This window comes from Euprymna scolopes, chromosome 12 (assembly GCF_053919585.1).
Source record: "Euprymna scolopes isolate OS-2025 chromosome 12, ASM5391958v1, whole genome shotgun sequence".
In the NCBI taxonomy this organism is placed as follows: domain Eukaryota; kingdom Metazoa; phylum Mollusca; class Cephalopoda; order Sepiida; family Sepiolidae; genus Euprymna; species Euprymna scolopes.
The window spans coordinates 149,973,405-149,997,523 of NC_136493.1; the positions used below are offsets into that span (position 1 = coordinate 149,973,405).

At 35.0% G+C, this 24,119-nt stretch overlaps 1 protein-coding gene across 1 annotated transcript; it reads right to left on the minus strand.

Annotated features, from left to right (window-relative positions):
- Positions 1-4: 4 nt before the first annotated feature.
- LOC145291121 (uncharacterized) lies at positions 5-22,401 on the minus strand. Its single transcript, XM_080136636.1, has 2 exons — positions 22,267-22,401; positions 5-1,369 (listed from the first exon to the last, which is right to left on the minus strand). The coding sequence occupies exons 1-2, from the start codon at positions 22,399-22,401 to the stop codon at positions 5-7; spliced, it is 1,500 nt and encodes a 499-aa protein (XP_079992762.1).
- Positions 22,402-24,119: the final 1,718 nt, after the last annotated feature.

A 24,119-nucleotide genomic window follows, 5' to 3' on the forward strand; every position in this document is an offset into this window, starting at 1 on the left:
AAATTTAAAATTTGCAAGAGATACACAAGAATTTGGTTAAACTGTATATTCCGTAACTGGTTTTACCAAAGTCAAGGTTTTGTATGTGTTTCGGAACCATAGGATTTTCTTTCAATACATTGTTACTCAAATTTAAATATTTCAAATGTAAGTGTTGAAAAGTTATATTGTCAATATGTGATAAATTGTTTATTGATAAATCTAATTTCATCAATTTGTCAAGTCCGTTAAATGAATTTGCATTCAAAGATTTGATAAAATTTCCTGATAAATCGAGATTTTTTAAATAACGACATTGTTGGAAAGTGTTTGCTGGAATATCTTGGAGTTTGTTCTCTTTAAGAACACAGATTCGGAGAATTGAACTTTTTCCACAGAAAGGAATAGGAATGGTGTTTAAATTACAGTTTTTCACGTTCAGTTCTTTTATGGACATATTCACAATAATGGAAATGTCACTTAATAATGTCTTTTGAGCTTGGAATTTTCTTAGATTCTGAAGTTTGTTGAAAGTCTTCGGGAGTTCAGTAATTGGGTTTTTGGAAATGCGTAGTTCCAACAATTCCGGGCAGCCAGTAGATAAATCATCCGGGAGTACTTTAATGTAATTCTGTGAAATATCCAAGAATTGAAGTCGATAAAGATCTACAAGTGAACCATAATGGATTTCTTCAATTTGATTGTTGTGGAATGCCAGTTTCGTGATATTTTTATATTTTCTGGCAAATCCTTTTCTCAAAATTCGAATTTTATTATCATTTAGTAAAAGCTGTTTTAGTTGACTAAAAGAAGTTTCCGGGCAAGATATTGAATTTTCCACAATTTCCATGATAGAATTTCGCGTTAAATTTATGGTATTAATGTTTTTTACGAGACAGAAATCATCTAAAGAAAAGATTTTCCAATCACTTTGTGAAATTGTCAAATGTTTTAGTTGTCGAATGTGATGAAAAAAATTTTGCGGAAGTGTTAGATTAACTGAATTATATATGAAAAGTTTCTCCATGAAGTGCATGCCTTCAAATGCGTGTTTGTCTATCTTGTCAAAAGTACAGTTCACAAATCTTAATTCTCGTAGACGATAGAATTTCTGAAACATTCGTCGTTCCAATGTAAGTCGATCGTCTTTTGGACAAACTAATGTTACAACCCTTGTACTTATTGGTAAAAGATGGAAAGAATCGTTTGAGGTTAAACTATTTATTTTGCACGAAGCGGCAACATTGAACTTTTCGTACATGCAGGTGCATTGCTTTGGACATGCTCGACAAACAAAAAATGAAAATAACGACAAAACCAAAAATGCGCCAAATATCATGGATTTTAACTCTGGAGCAGCCATTTTGTTTTGGTGTTTATCCGCCCAGATCTGAAATAAGATAAATTTTAGGAATTCTCACATTAATATCAGATTCATAAAAAATATAAAAATACAGAAAATATATTGATATAATTCACAGTTTGCTTTTAATATGCACAAAGATGGATGTTAAAATTCATGCTTTGTCAGGGTGGTTTGCAAAGCCGTTAAATAACAGGTAATTTATAGAAACTTAGCAGGGTTACCCGACGTTGTCCGGGTTTGAGCGTGAGACATTTTAAAGCAGTCTTGATGTTTTCAGTTAGATATATGGCCTACTAAAGGTTCAAAATTAAGTCTCTTTGAGCTGGTAATGTTTATATTTTGCGCATGTGCAAAAATAACAGCATGAATAATGTTTTATTCAATTTACCCTGACATGTTGGATTATTTCGTTTTCAATTTTGATCCCTGAATAACAATTTTTGCCGGCTAAAACATAAATCAAAAGTGTGCTACACGTCCAAATATCCTATATATCAAATTTTTTTTCATCCCTGCATATCTTTTTTTATTATAAATCAAATTATATATATATATATATATATATATATATATATATATATATATATATATATATATATATTAATGATTTTAAAAGTAAAAAAAAATATAACTTTGTGCCATCAGCTGGAATCGAAACCAAAACATTAAGCGTTCCAGCCTTAATCCTTATTTAGCTTTTCAGATTTCAGCTTTACCATCTGAGCTATCGACAGATTGATTAAAAGCGATTTCCAGCTAAAAATGTATATGTGCGCATGCTCAGAAGTTATTTTATTTCTTCTTTCCCAGGTCAACTGTTTTTTTTTGTTTGTTTGTTTTTCAATTTTTCCAGCTGTTTCAGGCTAAAACCCGAATTGAAAGTGTTCCGAAGTCAAAATACCTTGTATATCAATTTTAAAATTCGTAGACTAAATAATCAGAAAAGAGTTTTGTAAGGACGTTTCACACACACAAACACGATCATTATATATATATATATATATATATATATATATATATATATATATATATATATATATATATATATAGTCATACTGTAATGTTATCCTATTCCTAATCAGAGAGGAGTTTTGTAGGGACGTTTCACACACACAAACACGGTCACTTATATATATATACATATATATATATACATATATATATATATAAGTGACCGTGTATATATATACATATATATATATATATATATATATATATATATATATATATATATATATAAAGTGACCGTGTTTGTTTGTGTGAAACGTCCCTACAAAACTCCTCTCTGATTAGGAATATAATAACATTACAGTATGACTATATATATATATATATATATATCGAGGTGTTCTAGAACGTTTTTATTCAAAGGAATATGCAAAGTAGTTAACCTTCATGTAGTCGCTCACATATCCATTGCTGATTATATCAAGATGTTAAATTTAATATTTTTCAATAGAAAAAGTAGGTTTTTAATATCAATTTAAGAGCGAAAAAACTCAGCATTGTAAATAAAATTTTATAGATAAAAATAAAAACCGTTTAAAGACTCTTTCGGTCAGAAATAATAAATGAAGAAGAAAATGAAATGAAAAAATATAGAGAAAAATATGAAAATAAAACAAAATAAATATATAAGCATATGTATATAGGAAATATTTAAAAAAAAAGAAAGAAAGTATAAAAGAAATCGTATGAGAAAAGAAATAAAAGAGCGGGTAATACATATAATTAGGAATAAAAGAGAAAGAAGCGTTGGTCAGAAACAGAGCAAAAGTTATAACTTAGATTTGTAATATTTTATCATCTATCTATATAATCTATATATATAAAAGCCAAACGTCTGTGTGTATGTATGTATGTTTGTTTGTAACGCTAAAACTTTTGAAGGACGGAACCAAACTTGACAAATTTGGTATCATATCGAAGCCCCATCACCCGGATGACAAATATCGAAATTTCACGTCAAACGGACCACTAGAAGTAGGTCAACTGATCAGTTATCTTCGAGGGGGGCCCCCAAAAAAACCTGTCATTATCTATATATATAAAAGACAAATGTTTGTTTGTAACGCTAAAACTTGAGATGAAAGATTCCTCTCCCTTAAGAATAAAACATATGTTCAATATCTGCTTTTGTTTTTTTCATTGTTTATACGTTCCCGAGCAACGCCGGGTAGCCCTGCTAGTATATATATAAAAGCGAAAATGTGTGTATGCATGTTTGTTTGTGTGTTTGTATGTTTCGCAAAAGCTTTCCACACGGGTCACGGATTTTCGCCAGATTGGTATCATTTTAAACTTCCAACCTTCGCTCGATAAATATCGAAAAATTGGCCAAAAACGTTGATTTTTTCACCCTGAAATCATCACTTTTCTACAGGGGGGTCAGCAAAAACCGTCCTCTCAGGACGATTTCGCTTCTACGTATGTGTCATACCACGTCGCATGCGTCATACGACGTCTACGCATGCGTCATACAACGTCGTAACCTGATTTAGTTTAAATAGTTGAAAAACTGACAGAATTCCGTGGACGTCGTCTTTGCTCAGTTTGTTAGAGCGCTGGGTAATTATCTAAAGGTTTTGGGTTCAAATCGGGCTGTGAGGTGTCTTTTTTTTTCGATTTTTTAAATTTTAATATTGAAGCAGGGTTATTTAAGCCATTTTTCACGTGTTTTTAGATGTTTTTTAACGTTTTCTTTTTACTTCGCTTATTCTTAGGTTTTCATTAACACCCACAACCCCGCCCGACCACACACATCCAAAAACATCTGGGCAACGCCGGGTACCCACCGATTTTTTAAATTGTAATATTGAAACAGGCTTATTTAAGTCATTTTTCGCGTTTTTTGGGGGGAGGGGGTTATTTTTCAGATTTTTTTAAAGAAGTTTTAACGTTCGTTTTTCTGTTGTTTTTTTTTTGTTTTTGTTTTTCCGATTTTTACATTTAACATCGTTCGTTTGCCTTACGTTAGATTTGTTGGGTGTTTTTTTTTTCAATTTTTTTTTAAGTTTTAACATTTTAATATTTAAAAATATTTATCGCTTATTCTTATGTTTTGATTACCGCCCCCCCCCGCCCGAGCACACACACCTCTTAACACCCGGGCAACGCCGGGTACCCCCGCTAGTTATATATAACTGTAATTAATTTTTTGTCTGCTCATTATATTTTGCTGATGCCTTTGGTTTTTTGATGACGAATTTTTACTAATTCGCTACCAGTTTTTTTTTTATTATTTATTTTAATATAAATTCCATTTTTGTTTTTCATTGTGAGTTGAATATAAAATTAAACCGTCCACATTTCTTAAAAGAATTGCAAAAGGGTATAATGAAGTCTTAATTTTTCGGCTGAATCTGATACTTTGAACATTTTATTGTGACTATTTATAATATACGGCATCCTTATATACAATTCTGGTTTTTGATTGGTTGATAGCATAACGTGAATGAATTTGATTCGTCACTTCCTATCAGCAGCGTTTATAAATAGAATCTCCCAACTTTGAGGAAGCATGCACCATTAGATATCAAAAATATTTCAACACTTTTTTTCTGGCGATTTATAATATACAGAATCCTCATACACATACACCAAATCTATATATGTTCTTATAACGGATGGGATTTTATTGAGGATCTTTTAACCCAGGAATTTTACCTTAGATTTTACCATCGACTGTTATTATTTTGAACAACTGTCATTTTCTCCGAAATGCCATATCAAGGACCTTACATGAACAAATTATGAAGTTTGAACGTTTTCTCTATTTGCTTTTATGAATTATGTGATTTATTGAAGAAAGGTTGACAATTTTATATTTGGTAATTAAGAATAATAAGTAATTAATAATATGCAATCTCACACTCACAAAAAACATAATGGATCTATTTATATATGAAATCTTTAAAAAGATTTAAAGATCAAAAAAGACTAGAAATAGTTTTAAAGTCGATTTCTGATCCATTAAAATTTTCTTAAAATTTTCTGGAGAAGACATCTTTATCCTTTTTTTCTCTCATATAAACGGAGGAAAATAATTCGTTTCATTTTTCTTCCGTTTAAAAATAACTGAAAAATAATGAAATGAAAATTATGAACCTTAAAAAAATAACTTTCATTTTAAATTTTAAATTAGCAAAAACTATAATTTTTCAATGCATTTAATATGAAACTCTGATAATCTTACTTGTTTTTTTTTTCTTTTGCATGTGGGATGTTTTAGATGGAAGGAGGAAGGGTAGGTGAAAGGAGAAGTGGTAAAATAGATATAGCAGTACTAACAGCAGTGTATGGTAAAGAGGATAACGTAAATAAATAAATGACGTAAATAAAGAAGAAACTAAAAACACAAACAGCATCAACATATTTGAAAATTACGAATCTTAAGAGGATGACATAAATAAATTACGTAAATAAAGAAGAAAAATTAAAATGAGAATAGCATCAACATATATTTGACGATAAAGTAGGCGAATGAGATAAATATCTATTTTATTTCGCAGTCGATTAAGAACATTCGATGTATACATCAATGTCCATTGTACCAACGTTGACTGAAAGACTAGAGTGATCAAGTTGAACTTCCATTTTGAAAGAACAGCCACTTTATTTTAAAATATCAACCTCTTGGATTTAAATTTGAAAACTAACGACTTTTATTTCAATTTGAATTTCATTTTGAAAAAATATGATTTGGATTTTGCACACAATTAAAATTTTCAAACAGCAATCATTTTGATTTTAAATATAATTAAATGTAAAAACAGCTATCATTTGGATTTAATTGGTTAATTAAAATTAATATCTTTCATTTTAAATACAATTTCAATTTTAAAAATATGCAACCATGTTGATTTCAATTAAATTTATTTATTGAAAAGAAACATAAATTTCATTTTAAAAACAATGTAAATTTTAAATTAACAACTATTATGATTTTAAATATAATTAAGTGTTAAAATAGCAAACATTTGGATCTAAATTGGATTTATTAATTAAAAATCGTTTACTTTAAATAGAAATAAAATTAAATACATTTAAAATTTAAGTTTTTCATTTTAAATGCAATTTAAATTTTAAAAAAACGCAACCATTTTGATTTCAAATTAAATTAATTCATTGAAAACAAACATAAATTCTATTTTAAACACAATTATAATGTTCAATTAACCATTATGATTTTAAATATAATTAAATGTTAAAATAGCAAACATTTCAATTTCAATTGGATTTATTAATTAAAAAATCGTTCATTTTAAATAGAAATAAAATTAAATACATTCAAAATTTAAGACAACCATTTTGGTATTAAATACAACTTAAATGTGAAAACAACTATTAGTTCTTATCCAGAATTTTTCCTCGATATGAAAAACAAAAATAAATGCATGTACTCGTGACGGAAAAAAAAAAATTTTACGCGTACGTCAAAAATCGCGTAAATTGATCAAGTAGTTTATTTTTATAAAGAAAATCATTTTTGAATGGATTTTCCAATGCGTTTAATAATGACTTTCTAAAGTTTTGATACAGAGTTATCTCCCTTATTTCTTAAAACTCTTTTCAAGATGGCGTTGCGTCATTATTTAGCCATAAAATTTGATTTTTTTTATGAAATTACTTGTTCAATTTACATGATTTTTGGTATATTTTGATTTTTTTTATGAAATTACTTGTTCAATTTACATGATTTTTGGTATACGATATTTTGTATCCATCATATTTCGTACAGATATCCTTCATCATACACTGTTTTTGTTAAATTACTAAACCATTTTGATTTCAATTAATTAATTTAAAATAGCAATAACTTTCATTTAATTACAATTTTAATTTTATTTTGATTTAATTAATCAATTTAAAAGAACAATAACTTTAATTACAATATTAAACTCACAACCATTTTTATTCTTAATTAAACTTGGATGTAAAAATAGAAACCATTTTAATCAATTAATCAAAAAGAAAAATATACGATTGAAATTTTAAAACAACAGCCATTTATATTTTTAATTCAACTTAAATATTTAAAATGCAATCCTTAAATAACATTTTCAATTTAAACACATTTGCAATTTTAATTTCTCAATCAGTTCGATTTTAAAAATAAAAAATACTCTCGGTACTTCTGCACTTTAGAGCCCATTTTTAAATGTTGAAATAGCAAACATTTAGATTTCAATACAAATAAAATTAAATACATTTAAAATTTAAGCCCGTTTTTCCGTGAGTCTCGCTCGGCAACACCCGGTGAATCACTGAAACAGCTGGATTATACCAAGTGAGCAAAAAAGACGCAAACGAGTGAGCAGACGGTAAAAATTAAAAGAAAAGAAAGGAAAGAAACGAGTTTAAAAAGAAAAGGAAAAGAAAGGGCAAAGTATAATTGCACTTCTTCAAGCAACAAGTCTTGTGAAAATGAAGAAAAATGTATCATTCCAGGCTGGAATTTATTTGAAAATCTCCAGAAACTGTCCCGTGTTTTGTCAGGAAACCCGGTTGCTGGCAACAGACGAGGAGGGGGGGGGGATAAAACATGTTGTCGAATGTACATCTTAAAACAATGAAGAGCAACGCTCTGATCCCCAACTGGCATCAATTGGGATGGATGGCTCTCGTCTGGGTGAAGCCCCGTGTTTTGACAAGCTTCTGGATTTGACCTTTACTCCTGATCTGAAATGGAACACGTACATCAAGTCTGTTGCCAAGGTCGCTGGAAAGATGGTGGGATCCTTCTACCGCTCCAGAAGATATATCACTACTGATGCAATTCTCTATGTATATAAAAGCCAAGTACGTCCAAGGATGGAATACTGTTGCCATATCTGGGCAGGAGCTGCTAAAAACAGCCTATCCTGCCTTGACAGAGAACAAAATAGACTTCGTGGCTTAGTGGGGGATGCCCTTTTCTCTACCCTGCAACCTCTCTCCCACAGAGGAGACGTTGCGAGCCTATCCTTGTTTTATCATTATTTCCATGGCAGGTGCTCGTCTGAACTCCAATCTCTGGTACCCCCTCGCCAATCTTTCACGAAAAACACCCGTCTAGCTGAATCCACTGTCAGAAGAGACGTTGCGAGCCTATTCTTGTTTTATGGGATGGGGATCAGAGCGTTGATGATGTAAGGATAGGAGTTTGGTTTTGGATGCATTAAAGGTAACCAGCCACATCTTCCCCCATTGAACCACGCGCTCGAGATCAGAGGAGAGAGAATCAGAGAGAACTTTGTCATTTACAGCCTTTGAGGTGTTGCCATAGATGGTCATGTCATCAGCATAGATGTCAACAAATGATTTAAGTATGTGTTTAGGGAAGTCATTGATGTAGATCAGGAAGAGAGTTGGGCCCAGGATTGACCCCTGAGGGACTCCAGCATTTATATTGCAGGCCTCCGATTTTTGTCCATCTACCACTACTCTTATGAGCCTATCGGAGAGAAATGATTTAATGATTGAGAAAACATTTCTAGTTATACCGTAGCTGAAAATCTTGTGAAATAGACCCTTATGACATACCCTGTCAAAGGCCTTTGATATGTCAAGAGCAATTGCCCTAGAAAGGAAGCCTTTGTCTAGAGATTCACTAATCCTATGGGATATAACCGTCAGCACATCTGCAGTAGATCTTGCAGAGCGGAAACCATATTGTGTGTCACTAAGAAGGTTGTTCCTGCTGAGGTGGTTGACTATTTCTCTATTTAATATGGATTTCAGCAACTTACTCATAACACACAGGAGACTTATTGGTCTGTACTGAGAGGGAGATGACTTACCACCTGAATTCTTAAATACAGGGCAAACTGATGAGGTCTTCCAAGGAGTCGGAAAGCACTTCTCCTTAAGGCAGCGCTTAAATAGTTTCGTAAGTATGGGAGCAAGTTCTGATTGAAACTTTTTAACACTATAATTGGGATGCCATCAGGGCCAGTTGCTTTACTGGAATCTAGGTTCTTGATTAGCTTGACGACCTCATGCACAGATATTTGTATGTTACCTAGCTTGTTCTGTGTTATAGGAGGAAATATGGGGAGTTGATGGTCTTCGTCGCATAGGGTAGAATTAGCTGCAAAGTTCTTTGCAAATAGTTTGGCCTTGTCTGACGCTGACGAGATGACCTCTGGTCCATTGATAATGGTTGGGATATAACGCACACTTCTGTTCAGGATCCTATTTGTTATTTGCCAAAACTGGTGGGAACCAAGCCGCTGATCAGCTACCTTGGATTTAACAGACTGGGCATATAGCTCTCTTGCATTTTTTATTACTCTTTTACAGTAGTTGCTGACAGTCCTGAAAGCAGCTTTAGTCTCAGTGCATCTATTACATTGGTAGCTATGGAAAAAGTGATTTCTGTGCGCGATAACAGCAGCACATTCTGGGGAGAACTGTGGGAACATGCCAACCGGATGCTAACGTCTCCAGCATAAGAGACAAAATAAAAAATCGTCGTTTGCACATGGCTCCACGCATCGCTTCCGTTTGGAAAAGGAAAAATAAGAAACCATAAAAGAATTATGAACCAATGGCAGAGCTCCCCGCCGAAAATAAAGGCCTAAATTATCACAGCCGCTGGGAGCCGGTTTACGACTATAAAAGGAGGGGACCAGAAAGAAGAGGGGAGATTCGCCTAGCTGCGTCAGTGAACGCACGGACAGTCTTCCACCCGACCTAAAGAAATGAAGAAAAAAAAAAGAAAAGAAAAGGAGATTCGCCCAGCTGCGTCAGTGAACGCACAGACATTCTTCCACCCGACCTAAAGAGATGAAGAAGAAGAAGAAGAAATAAAGCGCCAGTGAACTGAAGCCAACTCCGCTCTCACGTTATGAGCCGAGACGCCTTCAATTCTAACAATGCCTATCTTACACAAACCAAAGAAGAAAAAGAAGAAAAACACAGGAGGCAAAAAACGCCGCGCCGCTAGGTTGATAAATGTAGTCGTCGCTCTCCAGTTAAAAGCCTGACACATATCACCGAAGTAGCACGACTGGCCGCCACTTACCACCCCCGTCGTCTGAAAAGATAAGTACGCTTTGTTTAATTGTACTACCCCCACAAAAGTTAATTCCTTATCAATGCATACACACGCTGGACTACTATTCTCAATTTTCCTACAACAATTATTTCTCTTCCCACGCGCGAACAAACAATAGTGACCCGAACTTGAGATGAAAATACATTTCCTTTCTTGCAACAACACCAGTCCTGCAACGAACATTGGCCACATACGCGCGGACATATTGTAACTAAAACGTTCATTTCTTTCAATAGCAAATAAACCACGTTTATCTTATCCATTAGCTGAGCCTTTGTTTCCTTCAATTCCTCATTCGTTTCATTATTCTCTTGTAACGGGATTGGGGTATATATATATCCTAGTCCCCTACAATATGGTGACCCCGCCCCTTTATTTAAATGAGATGGATGAGGTTGAACGAAGCATGCATACACACCTACAAACATTCTAGGAACACTTTACCTCTTCTAAATGAAACTATCCAAAAAAAAAAAAAAAAAAAAAAAAAAAACCTCCTCAACCTCCAAAAAAAAAAAAAAAAAAAAAAAAAAAAACCTCCGAGTCATAAATGGTGAACCAACCAACGAACTAACCCACCAACGAACCAACAAACAAACCAACCAACCAACCAACCAACCAACCCACCAACGAACCAACCAACGAACCAACCCACGAACCAACCCACCAACGAACCAACCCACCAACGAACCAACCAACGAACCAACCCACCAACGAACCAACCAACCAACCAACAAACCAACGAACCAACCAATCCACCAAAATCCTCTCGGGCACTCTCGGAATAGCTCCGCTATTTCGGGTGGCGATGTGTGTGGGAACATGCCAACCGGATGCTAACGTCTCCAGCATAAGAGACAAAATAAAAAATCGTCGTTTGCACATGGCTCCACGCATCGCTTCCGTTTGGAAAAGGAAAAATAAGAAACCATAAAAGAATTATGAACCAATGGCAGAGCTCCCCGCCGAAAATAAAGGCCTAAATTATCACAGCCGCTGGGAGCCGGTTTACGACTATAAAAGGAGGGGACCAGAAAGAAGAGGGGAGATTCGCCTAGCTGCGTCAGTGAACGCACGGACAGTCTTCCACCCGACCTAAAGAAATGAAGAAAAAAAAAAGAAAAGAAAAGGAGATTCGCCCAGCTGCGTCAGTGAACGCACAGACATTCTTCCACCCGACCTAAAGAGATGAAGAAGAAGAAGAAGAAATAAGGCGCCAGTGAACTGAAGCCAACTCCGCTCTCACGTTATGAGCCGAGACGCCTTCAATTCTAACAATGCCTATCTTACACAAACCAAAGAAGAAAAAGAAGAAAAACACAGGAGGCAAAAAACGCCGCGCCGCTAGGTTGATAAATGTAGTCGTCGCTCTCCAGTTAAAAGCCTGACACATATCACCGAAGTAGCACGACTGGCCGCCACTTACCACCCCCGTCGTCTGAAAAGATAAGTACGCTTTGTTTAATTATACTACCCCCACAAAAGTTAATTCCTTATCAATGCATACACACGCTGGACTACTATTCTCAATTTTCCTACAACAATTATTTCTCTTCCCACGCGCGAACAAACAATAGTGACCCGAACTTGAGATGAAAATACATTTCCTTTCTTGCAACAACACCAGTCCTGCAACGAACATTGGCCACATACGCGCGGACATATTGTAACTAAAACGTTCATTTCTTTCAATAGCAAATAAACCACGTTTATCTTATCCATTAGCTGAGCCTTTGTTTCCTTCAATTCCTCATTCGTTTCATTATTCTCTTGTAACGGGATTGGGGTATATATATATCCTAGTCCCCTACAGAACCATGGCTGGCTGTTAGGTTTTTGTTGGAATTTTTTAGATGGTATGAATTGGTCTATGCCTACAATTAACCATTCGGTCAGATCTGATACTATAGAGGACACTTCCTTTTTAAACATGGAGTGCAGAGGTAAATCAGATATGAATGTATGGAAGCTATCCCAGTCAGCCATCGAGTATCGGTATACAGTACGGTGGAAGGGGTACGTCTGGAGACTTCTTACATTTCGTTTTTATCTTAACTGATACGACGGAGTGGTCAGAGGATCCTAGAGGAGAATGAACGGAACATGAACATAGCTCAGGGGAAGTTGAGAGAAAAAGGTCTAGGAGGCTTGCATATTGACCGGGTGTATCGGGCACACAGGTGGGTTCGCGAACAATCTGAGTGAGGTCATAAGCAATGGCAAAATCATGACAAAACCTCCACTCATCGTCTGTTTTATTTGAATGCGTCAGCCATTCCCCGTTATGGACGTTGAAGTCACCACAGATGTGGATGTTAGCCGAGGGATGTGCAGACAGTATGTGGTCTATTTTCTCAGATATGCTCTTAAGGATAGTAACTCTGCTGTTGTAGGGCCGATAGAGGGCAAATATAAATGCAGTCGTGTTAGCAAGTGCAACCCTGAAGCACATATAGGGTAAATTAAGATCTTCTCTAGAGATATCCCAGCCACACGGGAAGCCATCCTTAATGTAGGCACATATTCCATGCCCATGGCGATCTTGGGGTCAGATTTAGCTGTTAAGTTAGAGTATCCGTTAATTATGAACTCATCTAGGGAAGTGGTCGGCCCTATTCCACTTTCACTTAGAAATAATATGTTCGGTTTCGTCTCCTGTAATTGGGTTTTAACCTCTGGAAGGTTGGAACGTAGACCCCTGATGTTGGAGAAGGAGACCTGGTAGTAGGGGTCTATGTTGGAAGATGGGGTTCTAGGTTTAATTGAGTTTTTATTCTGGAGATATTTCATGTTGAGGTTTTGGGATTTGTGGAATAGGTCGCCATACTTGGTTAGAGCAGTACAGAGAGGGAAAGTAAGAGAGAAAAAGACAGGAAAATTTTTTTTTTTTTGTAGCACACGAAAAGGTAAAGCCGTAACAATTACCCACTAGTATGGCATCGAGAGGCCCCACCAGAGACTACTGCATGGTCCAGATCCACTCACCAAATGGCAATACAGCAGTCCCAGTACTTTGCTCCTGCTGATAGGACAGCCTCCTTAGTGGTTAATCCAAGGTTCGGGTCCCTGACTATCAGGCGGATAACGTCAGCCCAGACAAAAACGTTTACCTCCAGCACTCTTACTAGTGACATGGCCACAAGGACAGACAGAGACAGAAAAATTTCCGACATCTCAGACTACTGGTCACCAAGTAGTACCGACCTTTAAGCAGCTTTTTCTTCACCCTTTGTCAGAAAAATCACTCATTGAATGAGGACTGAGGGACAAAAAAGGAGAAGCGAGAGTTACTGGAGCTGTATTATCTACTCTCCATTTAAAAAAAAAGAAAAAAAAGGGGGGAATGGGTACAAGTGACTTACAAGTAGTAAGTCCGGTGCTAAGTTAACAATTCAGGAACTTTTGATGATAATCTCCCCTCCCATATTAATGGGTGGAAGTTTGTCGTTATCTATCGAGTTTGAATCATTGGAGTTTCACCTTATAATTAATTAAATCCAATAATTAACTTTTATCAATTTGTAAAGTCGGCTTAATATTAATTTACATTCGAGTTTAGATAATTATTCAAGGTTTTACTTTAGGAGGTTCGTTTTCATAGGTAACTTTTTCTTTGCTAATGGCACTGTATTATATTTCGAATGTACTTGAAAATAAGGCTAACTATATTAGATGGTTTGATTGGCTAGCCAGGAAGCAAGCATTTTCAATATAGGCAAGCTTGCAGTAATAGTATATATTAAGTATACTACTTAAATAAAGTCCTAAGTTTATCTACTCTAATAGAGAATAATTTCCGGCATCTTTTTTTTTTATCGTTAGTTTCCGGAATTTTGTTTGTTTTTATCATTTACTTTGTAGCATGGGGGGGGGGGTGATGAATAAGACAGGAGAATACAGACAAATACATAAATAAAACAAGAAAAACAAGTTTATAAACAAGGTAACATAAAAAAACATTTAGGATGAGTTTTAAAAAAATACTTAACGTGTTTGCCATAATGTTCCGTCCGCTGTCTTTTTGCCAACTGGTAGTCCCAACCGTAAATCATAAATCCTTCTTCTGTTAATTAAAAAATACATACAGCCGAGGACCACAATAGTATCCGATTGCTGGGAAGCATACTACAAATTAGGATGTGAAGGGTACGAACATCTTACAATCAACCCCAGCCTTAATTCCGTGGATCCTACGACTAAAGCTGACACAAATCATGTGGAGATGATGTGGAAGTTAAATAATAAAATAAAAAAGAGTGTTGAATCAATCGCGACCTACTTCACAGTTATTACAATTAATTTATGTGGAGACAAAAATTCGGAAAGAATCTTTTTTATCATGAAGCGGTAATGTTCAAGATCATAATCATCGGGAAAATCAAGCTACCGGAAATGAAAGCGGTTGATTATGGAAGGGAATGAAGTTACAGAGACAAGACATGAAAAACGAAATCATATATTTATTAAAACAATATTTTAGTTTTAACATTTCTTGTGTTATTACGAAACAAAAAATGACTTTTAAACAAAAATGTAAAAAAAAACACTTCTTGTATTATCAAATAATAAAAAAATATTTTGTTAAAAATAAATTAATTTAGTTTTAACACTTCTTTTACGACGAAACAACAAGAATATTAAATAAAACTTTATAATATATATATGTATATATAATTTATATAATTGTTTGTTTTTTTTTGCTTCGTTTTAAAACAAGTGTTAAAACATAATTAATTTTTTTAATAAAATATTTATTATTTTTAATTATTGAAATGTTTTTGAGATGAGTAATTTGTATATCTATTAATTTATTTGCAGACTGTTATTCTCATCTTCATAATTTCAGTCATCTATTTCTCTGGCTTTCGTCAGGTAGTTAACAGCAATGGGATAGGAATGCTGAGTCTCTAAATTGTATCTTCAGTAATTACTGCCTTCCATAGTTGTCGTCTCACTACGTTTTGACCAACTAATCCTCTGGTCAGCGTTGGGTAGTATTGAAACCGTTATGCTCACCTGGAACTGTAGAGATTGAACGTTTTTATCCACTGCGTCATGGGCCCCAAAGGTTGGATTTTTTATTCTTATAAATCCAATTTTATTCTTGTTATCTGATCTTCCCTTGGCGGGTCCGTCCTGACTGGTATATTATTAATTAATTGATGGAATATTTCTGAATGAGTAATTTGCATATTTTATTTATTTATTTTCGGACTGTTATCCTATTCTTCATAGTTGGTGTTTCACAACGTTTCGGCCAATTATTTCTCTGGCCTTCGTCAGGTGGTTCTGCGATGAGATAGGAATGTTGAGTCTCTTACCTGTATCCTCAGCAATCACCACCTTCCATAGTTGTTGTTGTCGTCTCAACACGTTTGGGCCAATTAATCCTCTGGCTGGCTTTCGGTAGGATCGAAACCGTTATTTTCGGACCATACTCATCTGGAACCGTAGAGATTCACTGTCTCTATCCACTACGCCACAAGCCCCGAAGGAAGATCAAACGTCAGGATACAACAACTGTATAGATGAGGATAACAGTCCACAAATAAATAAATAAAATATTTGTTTTATTATTTGATTTTTTTTTTGTCTAAAAGCCATTTCATTTTATTTTTGTGATAACATAAGAAGTGTTAAAACTTAAGTATTTTTTACAACCTAACCCAGTGTAGTATAAACACCCTCAACCTTCCCATGTTAAGAACGGCTTTCGGAATAAACACCCTTGAAAGCTGTTCTTAAGATGGGGAGGGTGTGGGGGTTTGTTTATTCTACTAAGGGTTGGGCCGTAAAAAATATACCGTAATTTTTTTAAATAAATATATGGTTTCGTTTTTCGTGTCTTTACTCCGTTACTCCATTCCGTTCTAAAATCAACCGTATCCACTTCCGGTAGCTTGATTTTTCCGAGCACTGATTTCGGACATTACCCATAAAAGATATAGCAGTAAGTTCAGGAACTTCCTCTTTCTACATTCTCTAACAACCTTTTCCAGCCTCCTTTGCCGTCATTGGCTGATTTACTACAACCGGTAAAAATATTATCCTTAAGGAAATAGCCTATTCTCAGGAAACCACAAGTTGCCCAAAAAACATATAAGCCTAAGCCTAAATCTAAACCAAAATAAATGACAAACACTAACAACCAAACTTTAAAAAAAAAGCTTTAAAAAGAAAACTAGGTACTCCTTGGGCGTTGAGTTCCATGGCGACCAGCAGAAAAATTTAATGGGTAAATGTTTACTTTAACTACAACAGAACACCGACAAATAAATTTTTTTTGGGGGGGGTCGGGGTCGCTGACAACAAATCTGATATTCAAACCCGTCGCAAATTTACCGTTTGCATGGTATTAACCCCTGAACCCTCTCACTATTTTGTGCCAACTCACCGCCATCGTTCATGGTATTCTTACATGATGCGTTCGTACATGGACGCGCGTAGTAAGGTGACTTGTCACATCACGGAACTTTTTTAGCAGACATTTAAAATAACAAGAAAGTTTTCAAAATAAAAATGTGGTTCATTTTTCTGTGTTACATAGTTTTTGATGCTTTTTTTAATTTATCTAAAAAAATTAAGTTTTCACGAGCGGTTTACAAAGGCATTTTTATTTTTCGTTTGTTTTTTTTGTTTTTTTGGAGGTTTTTTTTTCAATTATAAAACTTGTACAACATTTAACAGGTGCTTCTTCTGCAGTTTAATTTACTATTTTTTCGTAAGTAACGCGGCGACATACACCGAGCAGAATAACTGTTTAATTTTTCACAAAAATTCTGTTTACATTGGGGGGTAGGGTAAGTGAGAAAACTTAAAGAAACAGCTCACATGCTCGGACATAACAACCTACTGAGCAAACCAAGCGTAGAGCTGAATGCAATTTGGACACCTCTAATAGAGAGAGAAAACCTTGAATAACAACATAGGTTTAACATTAACAAAAAACCAACTAAGAATTGTCCTAGTAATATATGGGCGAATGGTCCTAGACGTTGTATCAAAGTTTACAGTTACCCAAATGTGCCGAGTTCAATCCTGAACGAAGGCAGTGAAAAGTAACATTCAAAGCAGATAATCAGCAACTAGGTCAGAGAGCCTAGCTGGAGTCCAAACACGTTACCCCCGTAATGATAATAACAAACGGTTCCCTAATTCTATACAAAACACCTGATGAAGGCCGGAGGGCAAAACGGCCGAAACGTTGTACCTATAACAACCAAGATGAGGAAGTCAGTCCAACAATCTCAATAAATAAACATTTACCCATTAAATTTTTCTGCTGGTCGCCATGGAACTCAACGCCCAATGAGTACTGAAAACTATTTCCAAGAATTCTTTTTTTTTTTTTTTTTTTTTTGCAGAAGAATGCATATAAAAAAACAAATGCCGTCGTCGGCTGCTCCAAACGTTTCTTTAGATATAAAAAAAAAAAAATTTAATACCAAAAATAAAGTACACGTGTTTCATTAAAAAAATCTTGAATGAAAAATATTTATATGCTCCCAAACTAAAAATGTGTGTAAATAGTTTTTCATTATTTTAATGAATACAATACCAAAATAACTTTCCATCAATATTAAATAGAGAAATAGTCAACCACCTCAGCAGAAACAACCTTCTTAGTGACACACAATATGGTTTCCGCTCTGCAAGATATACCGCAGATGTGCTGACGGTTATATCCCACAGGATTAGTGAATCTCTTGACAAAGGCTTCCTTTCTAGGGCAATTGCTCTTGACATATCAAAGGCCTTTGACAAAGTATGGCATAAGGGTCTACTTCACAAGATTTCCAGCTACGGTATAACTGGAAATGTTTTCTCAATCATTAAATCATTTCTCTCCGATAGGCTCATAAGAGTAGTGGTAGATGGACAAAAATCGGAGGCCTGCAATATAAATGCTGGAGTCCCTCAGGGGTCAATCCTCGGCCCAACTCTCTTCCTGATCTACATCAATGACCTCCCTAAACACATACTTAAATCATTCGTTGACATCTATGCTGATGACACTACCATCTACGGCAATACATCAAAGGCTGTAAATGAAGAAGTTCTCTCGGATTCTCTCTCCTCTGATCTCGAGCGCGTGGTTCAGTGGGGGAAGATGTGGCTAGTTACCTTTAATGCATCTAAAACCAAACTCCTATCCTTACATCATCAACGCTCTGATCCCCAGCTGGCATCAATTGTGATGGATGGCTCTCATCTGGGTGAGGCCCCATGTTTTGACAAGCTTCTGGGTTTGACCTTTACTCCTGATCTGAAATGGAACACGTACATCAAGTCTGTTGCCAAGGTCGCAGGAAAGATGGTGGGATCCTTCTACCGCTCCAGAAGATATCTCACTACTGATGCAATTCTCTATCTATATAAAAGCCAAGTACGGCCAAGGATGGAATACTGTTGCCATATCTGGGCAGGAGCTGCCAAAAACAGCCTATCATGCCTTGACAGAGTACAAAATAGACTTCGTGGTTTAGTGGGGGATGCCCTTTTCTCTAACCTGCAACCCCTCTCCCACAGAAGAGACGTTGCGAGCCTGTCCTTGTTTTATCGTTATTTTCATGGCAGGTGCTCGTCTGAGCTCCAATCCCTGGTCCCCCCTCGCCAAACTTTCACGAGAAACACCCGTCTAGCTGAATCGACTGTGAAAAATTTCCCCCACTCTATATCTGTGCCTAAATCAAAACGCGGATTTCATGAGCAAAGCTTCTTTCTTAGAACTGCACGCCTGTGGAACTCTGTTCCGTCTGCCTGCTTCCCTCCTGACTACAACTTGGATGTCTTCAAGTCTAATGTTAACAAATTTCTAATGAACCGCCCCCCTAATTAAACACTTCATAAAATCTCCTCACTAACGTTATGTACTTGCAATAACCCTTATCCCTGAGTGGCTTCCGGGCCTTGATAAGTGGTGATCACTGTGTAAAAAAAAAAAAAAAAAAAAAAAAAAAAATACACAAACAAAAATAAATAAATAAAATAAAACAGTAAAATTTATGAATTCACACTTGTTTCGTTGAAAAAAACATTGAAAAATATTTAACGAAGAATATTTATATGACCCCAAACAAAAATATGTGTAAATACTTTTTCATTAATTTAATGAATACAATACCAAAATAACAGTCCTGGATATGACCTTACACCATATCCGGTGGTGAGGCCTAACTTGCGGGCTTTGGGGAATGTGGAGCCACCCCTTAATTGCCATTGCTCTCAGGTCCACTCCGACTCGGAGTTAGGTTTCCAACTGTTAGGGTTCCAACTATGGATTAAATACAAACAAACTTGAAAAAAAATTTCTATTAAAAATTTTTTGTTCAAAATCACTGGATTAGGCATTAAATAACCTGAAAAGGGTTGATATGCCGTAAAAAAAAAAAAAAAAAAAAAAAAAAAACAACCAAAATAATTTCCATACACAAACAAAGCAAAAAATATATTTGTTCACTAAGTCAAAGAAACAAAACTTTTATTAAAAAAATCAGTTGCACCCACCCAGGCCAGTCACCCACTCCCGAAAAAAATGAAACAGTAAAATTTATGAAATTATTATGGTAGGTTGTGTGTTTTAGTTTCTTTCTTTCTTTTGTGTTCGTTTTTTGTTTTGTTTTGTTTTTGTTTGTTTTTTATTTCCGTTCGCTCAGTATTATCGTCAGTTCCCGTCATTTGCCAGGCATTACCAAGGGAGACTCATGGACAAACGGGCTCTAATGTACAGAAGAACCTAACTTTTATTTAAATACATTTTCAATTTTAAAGTCTCAATTATTTTTATTTTAATATTAGTCAAGCAATAATTTTGATTTGGATAAAATTTTAATTTTAAGATAGCTATCATTTGGATTTTAATTAAACTAATTAATTAAAAATAATATATTTTATGAAAATACAATTTAAATTTTAAAACGGTAATCATTTGGATTTTGATTAAAATAATTAAAAATAGCAATACATGTCCTATAAATATAATTTAAATGTTAAAACAGCTATCATTTTGATTTAAATTAAATTAATTAAAAATAACAATATATTTTATGTAAACACAATTTTAATTTTAAACCGGTTATCAATTGAATTTTAATAAAATAGTAAAAAATACCAATACATCTCCTATTAATACATATATAATTTAGATTTTAAAACGGCAATCGTTTTAATTTTAAAGTAATTAATTTTAAAAAAATACTTTTTATGTGAATACAATTGAAATTTTAAAGGTGCAGCCATTTTGATTTTGATTCAATTAATTAAAAAGAACAATACAATTGATTTTAATTCAATTAATTAAAAAGAACAATACAATTCATATTTGAAACCCAAAATTTTTTATTTTTAATAAGTTAATTTAAGTTAAATTCTAAACCCAAATTTGAATCCAAATCTGATTGAATAACTAAAACTTGCATTTTAAATACAATTAAAGTTTGTTCAAACGATTAAAATTTGAAAAGAATTTCTTAAAGAATTTAATTAAATCATAGAAAAATTGTGTTTAAATTCTATACTTACAAATGTATCCTTGCATTTCTGTCTTTAACTCGATTCAGTTATTCTCGCATGGCATCTCTTTCTTCATCCGAAATCCTTCAGTAAATGCGGATGCTAATATATAAGTGGCAGCATGATTTTATAGAAATTGAACCCCTACCCCCCCCCCTCTCTTCCCTTCTCTGCTGTTTTTATTTGTCAACTCAAACAATGGATTCTTTTGTTATGTAAATATTTTTAAAAAAAAGTAAAAAACAATAATGATCGTCTCCCGGAAAGGGTGTTAGAAATATTCAAGTTGTTGACTTATTTAAATACAACTTAAATGTTAAAACAGCAATGCTAACCCTCTTTCTCATGGATTGCTCCACTTATCCTTGATCCACAGCTTATAATGCTGAATGTTTAGCAAGAATGCATCGCATACCATTTTTTTTTTTTTTTTATCTTTTGTACAAATCAACCATGGATTGAACTCTGGTCTCCCAATTCATTAGCAAACATCTTAACCATTATGCCAAAACGGCTGAACTAATGTTTAGCTAGCAACCTCATATTAAAATTGTTATTCTTTTAATCTCTATAATTTTCATTTCTCAAGTTATAGTCAGGTTCCTAATGGCACAATTTTAATTTTTGTGGGAACTTTTTGGAGATTTTCAAACCTATACATTTTTGGAAAGGTTTTTGTCTCAGGACTCAGAAAATTAATGCTTGCATTTGCTTAGATGTGTATATGGCGGCCATATTGAATTTACAAAATGGCCGCCATAAGATGTACGCTTTGTAATATCTCAACTTCTAAATAAGCTGGAACACTGATTCTAACTGCTAAACCTACATTTTCAGGGTGCAGGAAGCCAATGGTGGTAGTTATAAAATTTTCCCAGATGTGTATCTGGCAGCCATATTGGATTTACAAAATGGCCGCCGTAAGATGTATGTTTTGTAATATCTCGTCCTCTAAATAAATTGGAACATTGATTTCAACTGCTAAACCTACATTTTCAGTGTCAAGGAAGTCAATGGTCCAAGTTATCATTTCATCTTTTGTAACCCCCCCCCACCCCATTGAAACACATAATCCACCAGATGGGTAAAAAACTTAACAACCCTGGCAGTTAGTCAGATACTAAATCAGAGTTATTTTTATTGAAATGCCTTTTAACTGTAAACTTTGAATATTCGTGCAAACATAATGAAATGTTTGATCATAGTCTATGCATAATCATCATCATCAACATCATCATCATTTGCATATATCACAGCTTGGGAATCTTCATCATTTTCGCACTGGCTGCTGCACTGAAACATGTCAGTACAGGCTAAGTCTTTAGACCTGCAGGAACATCTGTCAGTCAAATATACATTTGCATGTGACCAACTCAAGGATGGCCTTAGGGCTGGCAGGACCTCTGTCGTCATTGGTTTCAGGATGCCATCCAATTGTTTGAAGTATCCATTTTTCAGGAGATCCAGTTGTGAAATCTGCAGAGAAATGGCTGCTTGTGCCCATACCCTTGCTTGGACATCAACTCTTAAAATATGCTGCTTTAGAGCTCCAGGTGTTGGAGGGAGCCTGTCACTTTCTGCCCTATGCTTGCAGAACAGATGCCATCGTAATTCAGGGATTGCTTTTATGTTGATCCCTTTTGGCAAGTAAGCTGCACATACAAAGGATTCCAGTGTTGACAGCATTGCTTCTGTCACTTCTGCTTCATCCATAAGCATTTGCAGAGCATTGACAACATCCGCACCTGTTTGAGGTAGATCTGTAGCCAGGTTGTCTCGCATATATGGGAGAACCTCCCTGTGTTGTCGGCCCCAGTGAACGCATGGAAGGCTGGCAAAGCCTTTGCTCTTTCTTTACGTAGAGCTCGCCACAGTGGTTCAATTTGCATAACACCAGAGGCTGTAGAAATGGACGTGTTTTTCCACAATAGGTCTTAGTTTGTTGTGACTAGCACTAAAACGTCCATATCTGGGAAGAAAAATACTAACTGTGCATCAGGTGGGTTTCACTGTGAAGCCAGCACAGCCTGATGGATCAGCAGCATGTCTACTTCCTTGTGGTTATTTACTTTAAAAACCAGGTCTTTGTTGCTCTTAGTGTATCCAGAAGTAGATGTGATGATCAGCTTGCATGATCCCCTGTTGTACTTTGGCCAGCAAGATAGTCAGATCAGCCTTCAACTTGTCATGGGAGAGGAACCTCCTCATTGGGATGTGTTTGATGTTAGTGTCATCTCTGACTTGATACTGGACAGAAGCTTTTTCTTGTCTTCGTTTATCTCTGGTTGCACTCTTTGCACTCTTCAGAGAATCTGCTCGGTATGTATCAAAAACGAGGATGATTTCATCATACGCTCATGATAGTTGCATCCGCTTATACTTGATGCGGTCCATGGCAAAAAAAAGAAACCCAGCTTGCTCAGTGCTTCTCCAGCTTGCAGCTGGAGTTCCAGGTCAGCATGCTGAGTTGCTGCTACAAAGAACAGAATTGCTTCAACCCAACCTCATCATGGCCTTTAACATCGCATTTTGGGATTTCTGTTCCTTCCATTTTTGGAATGCTGTGATGACCTCAGCAGTGATCAAGGCTTCCTGGAGGGTGCTATTTGCTTGCTTTGTGGATTCAGCCTTCGTGCCTGATATAATGGACTGATCCAACACCCCTCAAATGAATGGACTGTTACAACTATAAAAAGACAAGCAAACTCTCCTCACGTGGGAGACAGAATTTAGTACTAAGCTGTCAATGGACGTTTAGAAATGTGTGTACCTTTTTACCTAAATAAACCCTTTCTGTACAACCCCAGTAATGACTTGTTATTCATATAATCTACGATATAACAACTGGCGACGAAGAATTCAAACGAAACTCACTAAAAAAACAAAGGGAAGGAAAAAGCACACAAGAAGATTAACGAGCAGAAAACAAAAGAAATCCAAAGAAGGAAGAAGAAAAAAGACTTCAACAGAGCCAACATTTAAAAAGTAAGTGTTTCAGTCTGTTACGGTCCTAAAAAAAAAAAGAGAAATTGACATTTTGAAGCGAACATTTTTTTGAAAAGAACATTTTTAAAAAAAAGTGTCCATTTCAAGTTTTATTCGGCTGGAAGTATTTTTTTTTTTTTCCTCTTCGGAAGGAAATTGTGCTTTTAATTCATTGAATTTATAGGACATTTGAGTTAATCTTTTGTTTAATTGTGTGGTTTTGTAAAAAAAAAAGAA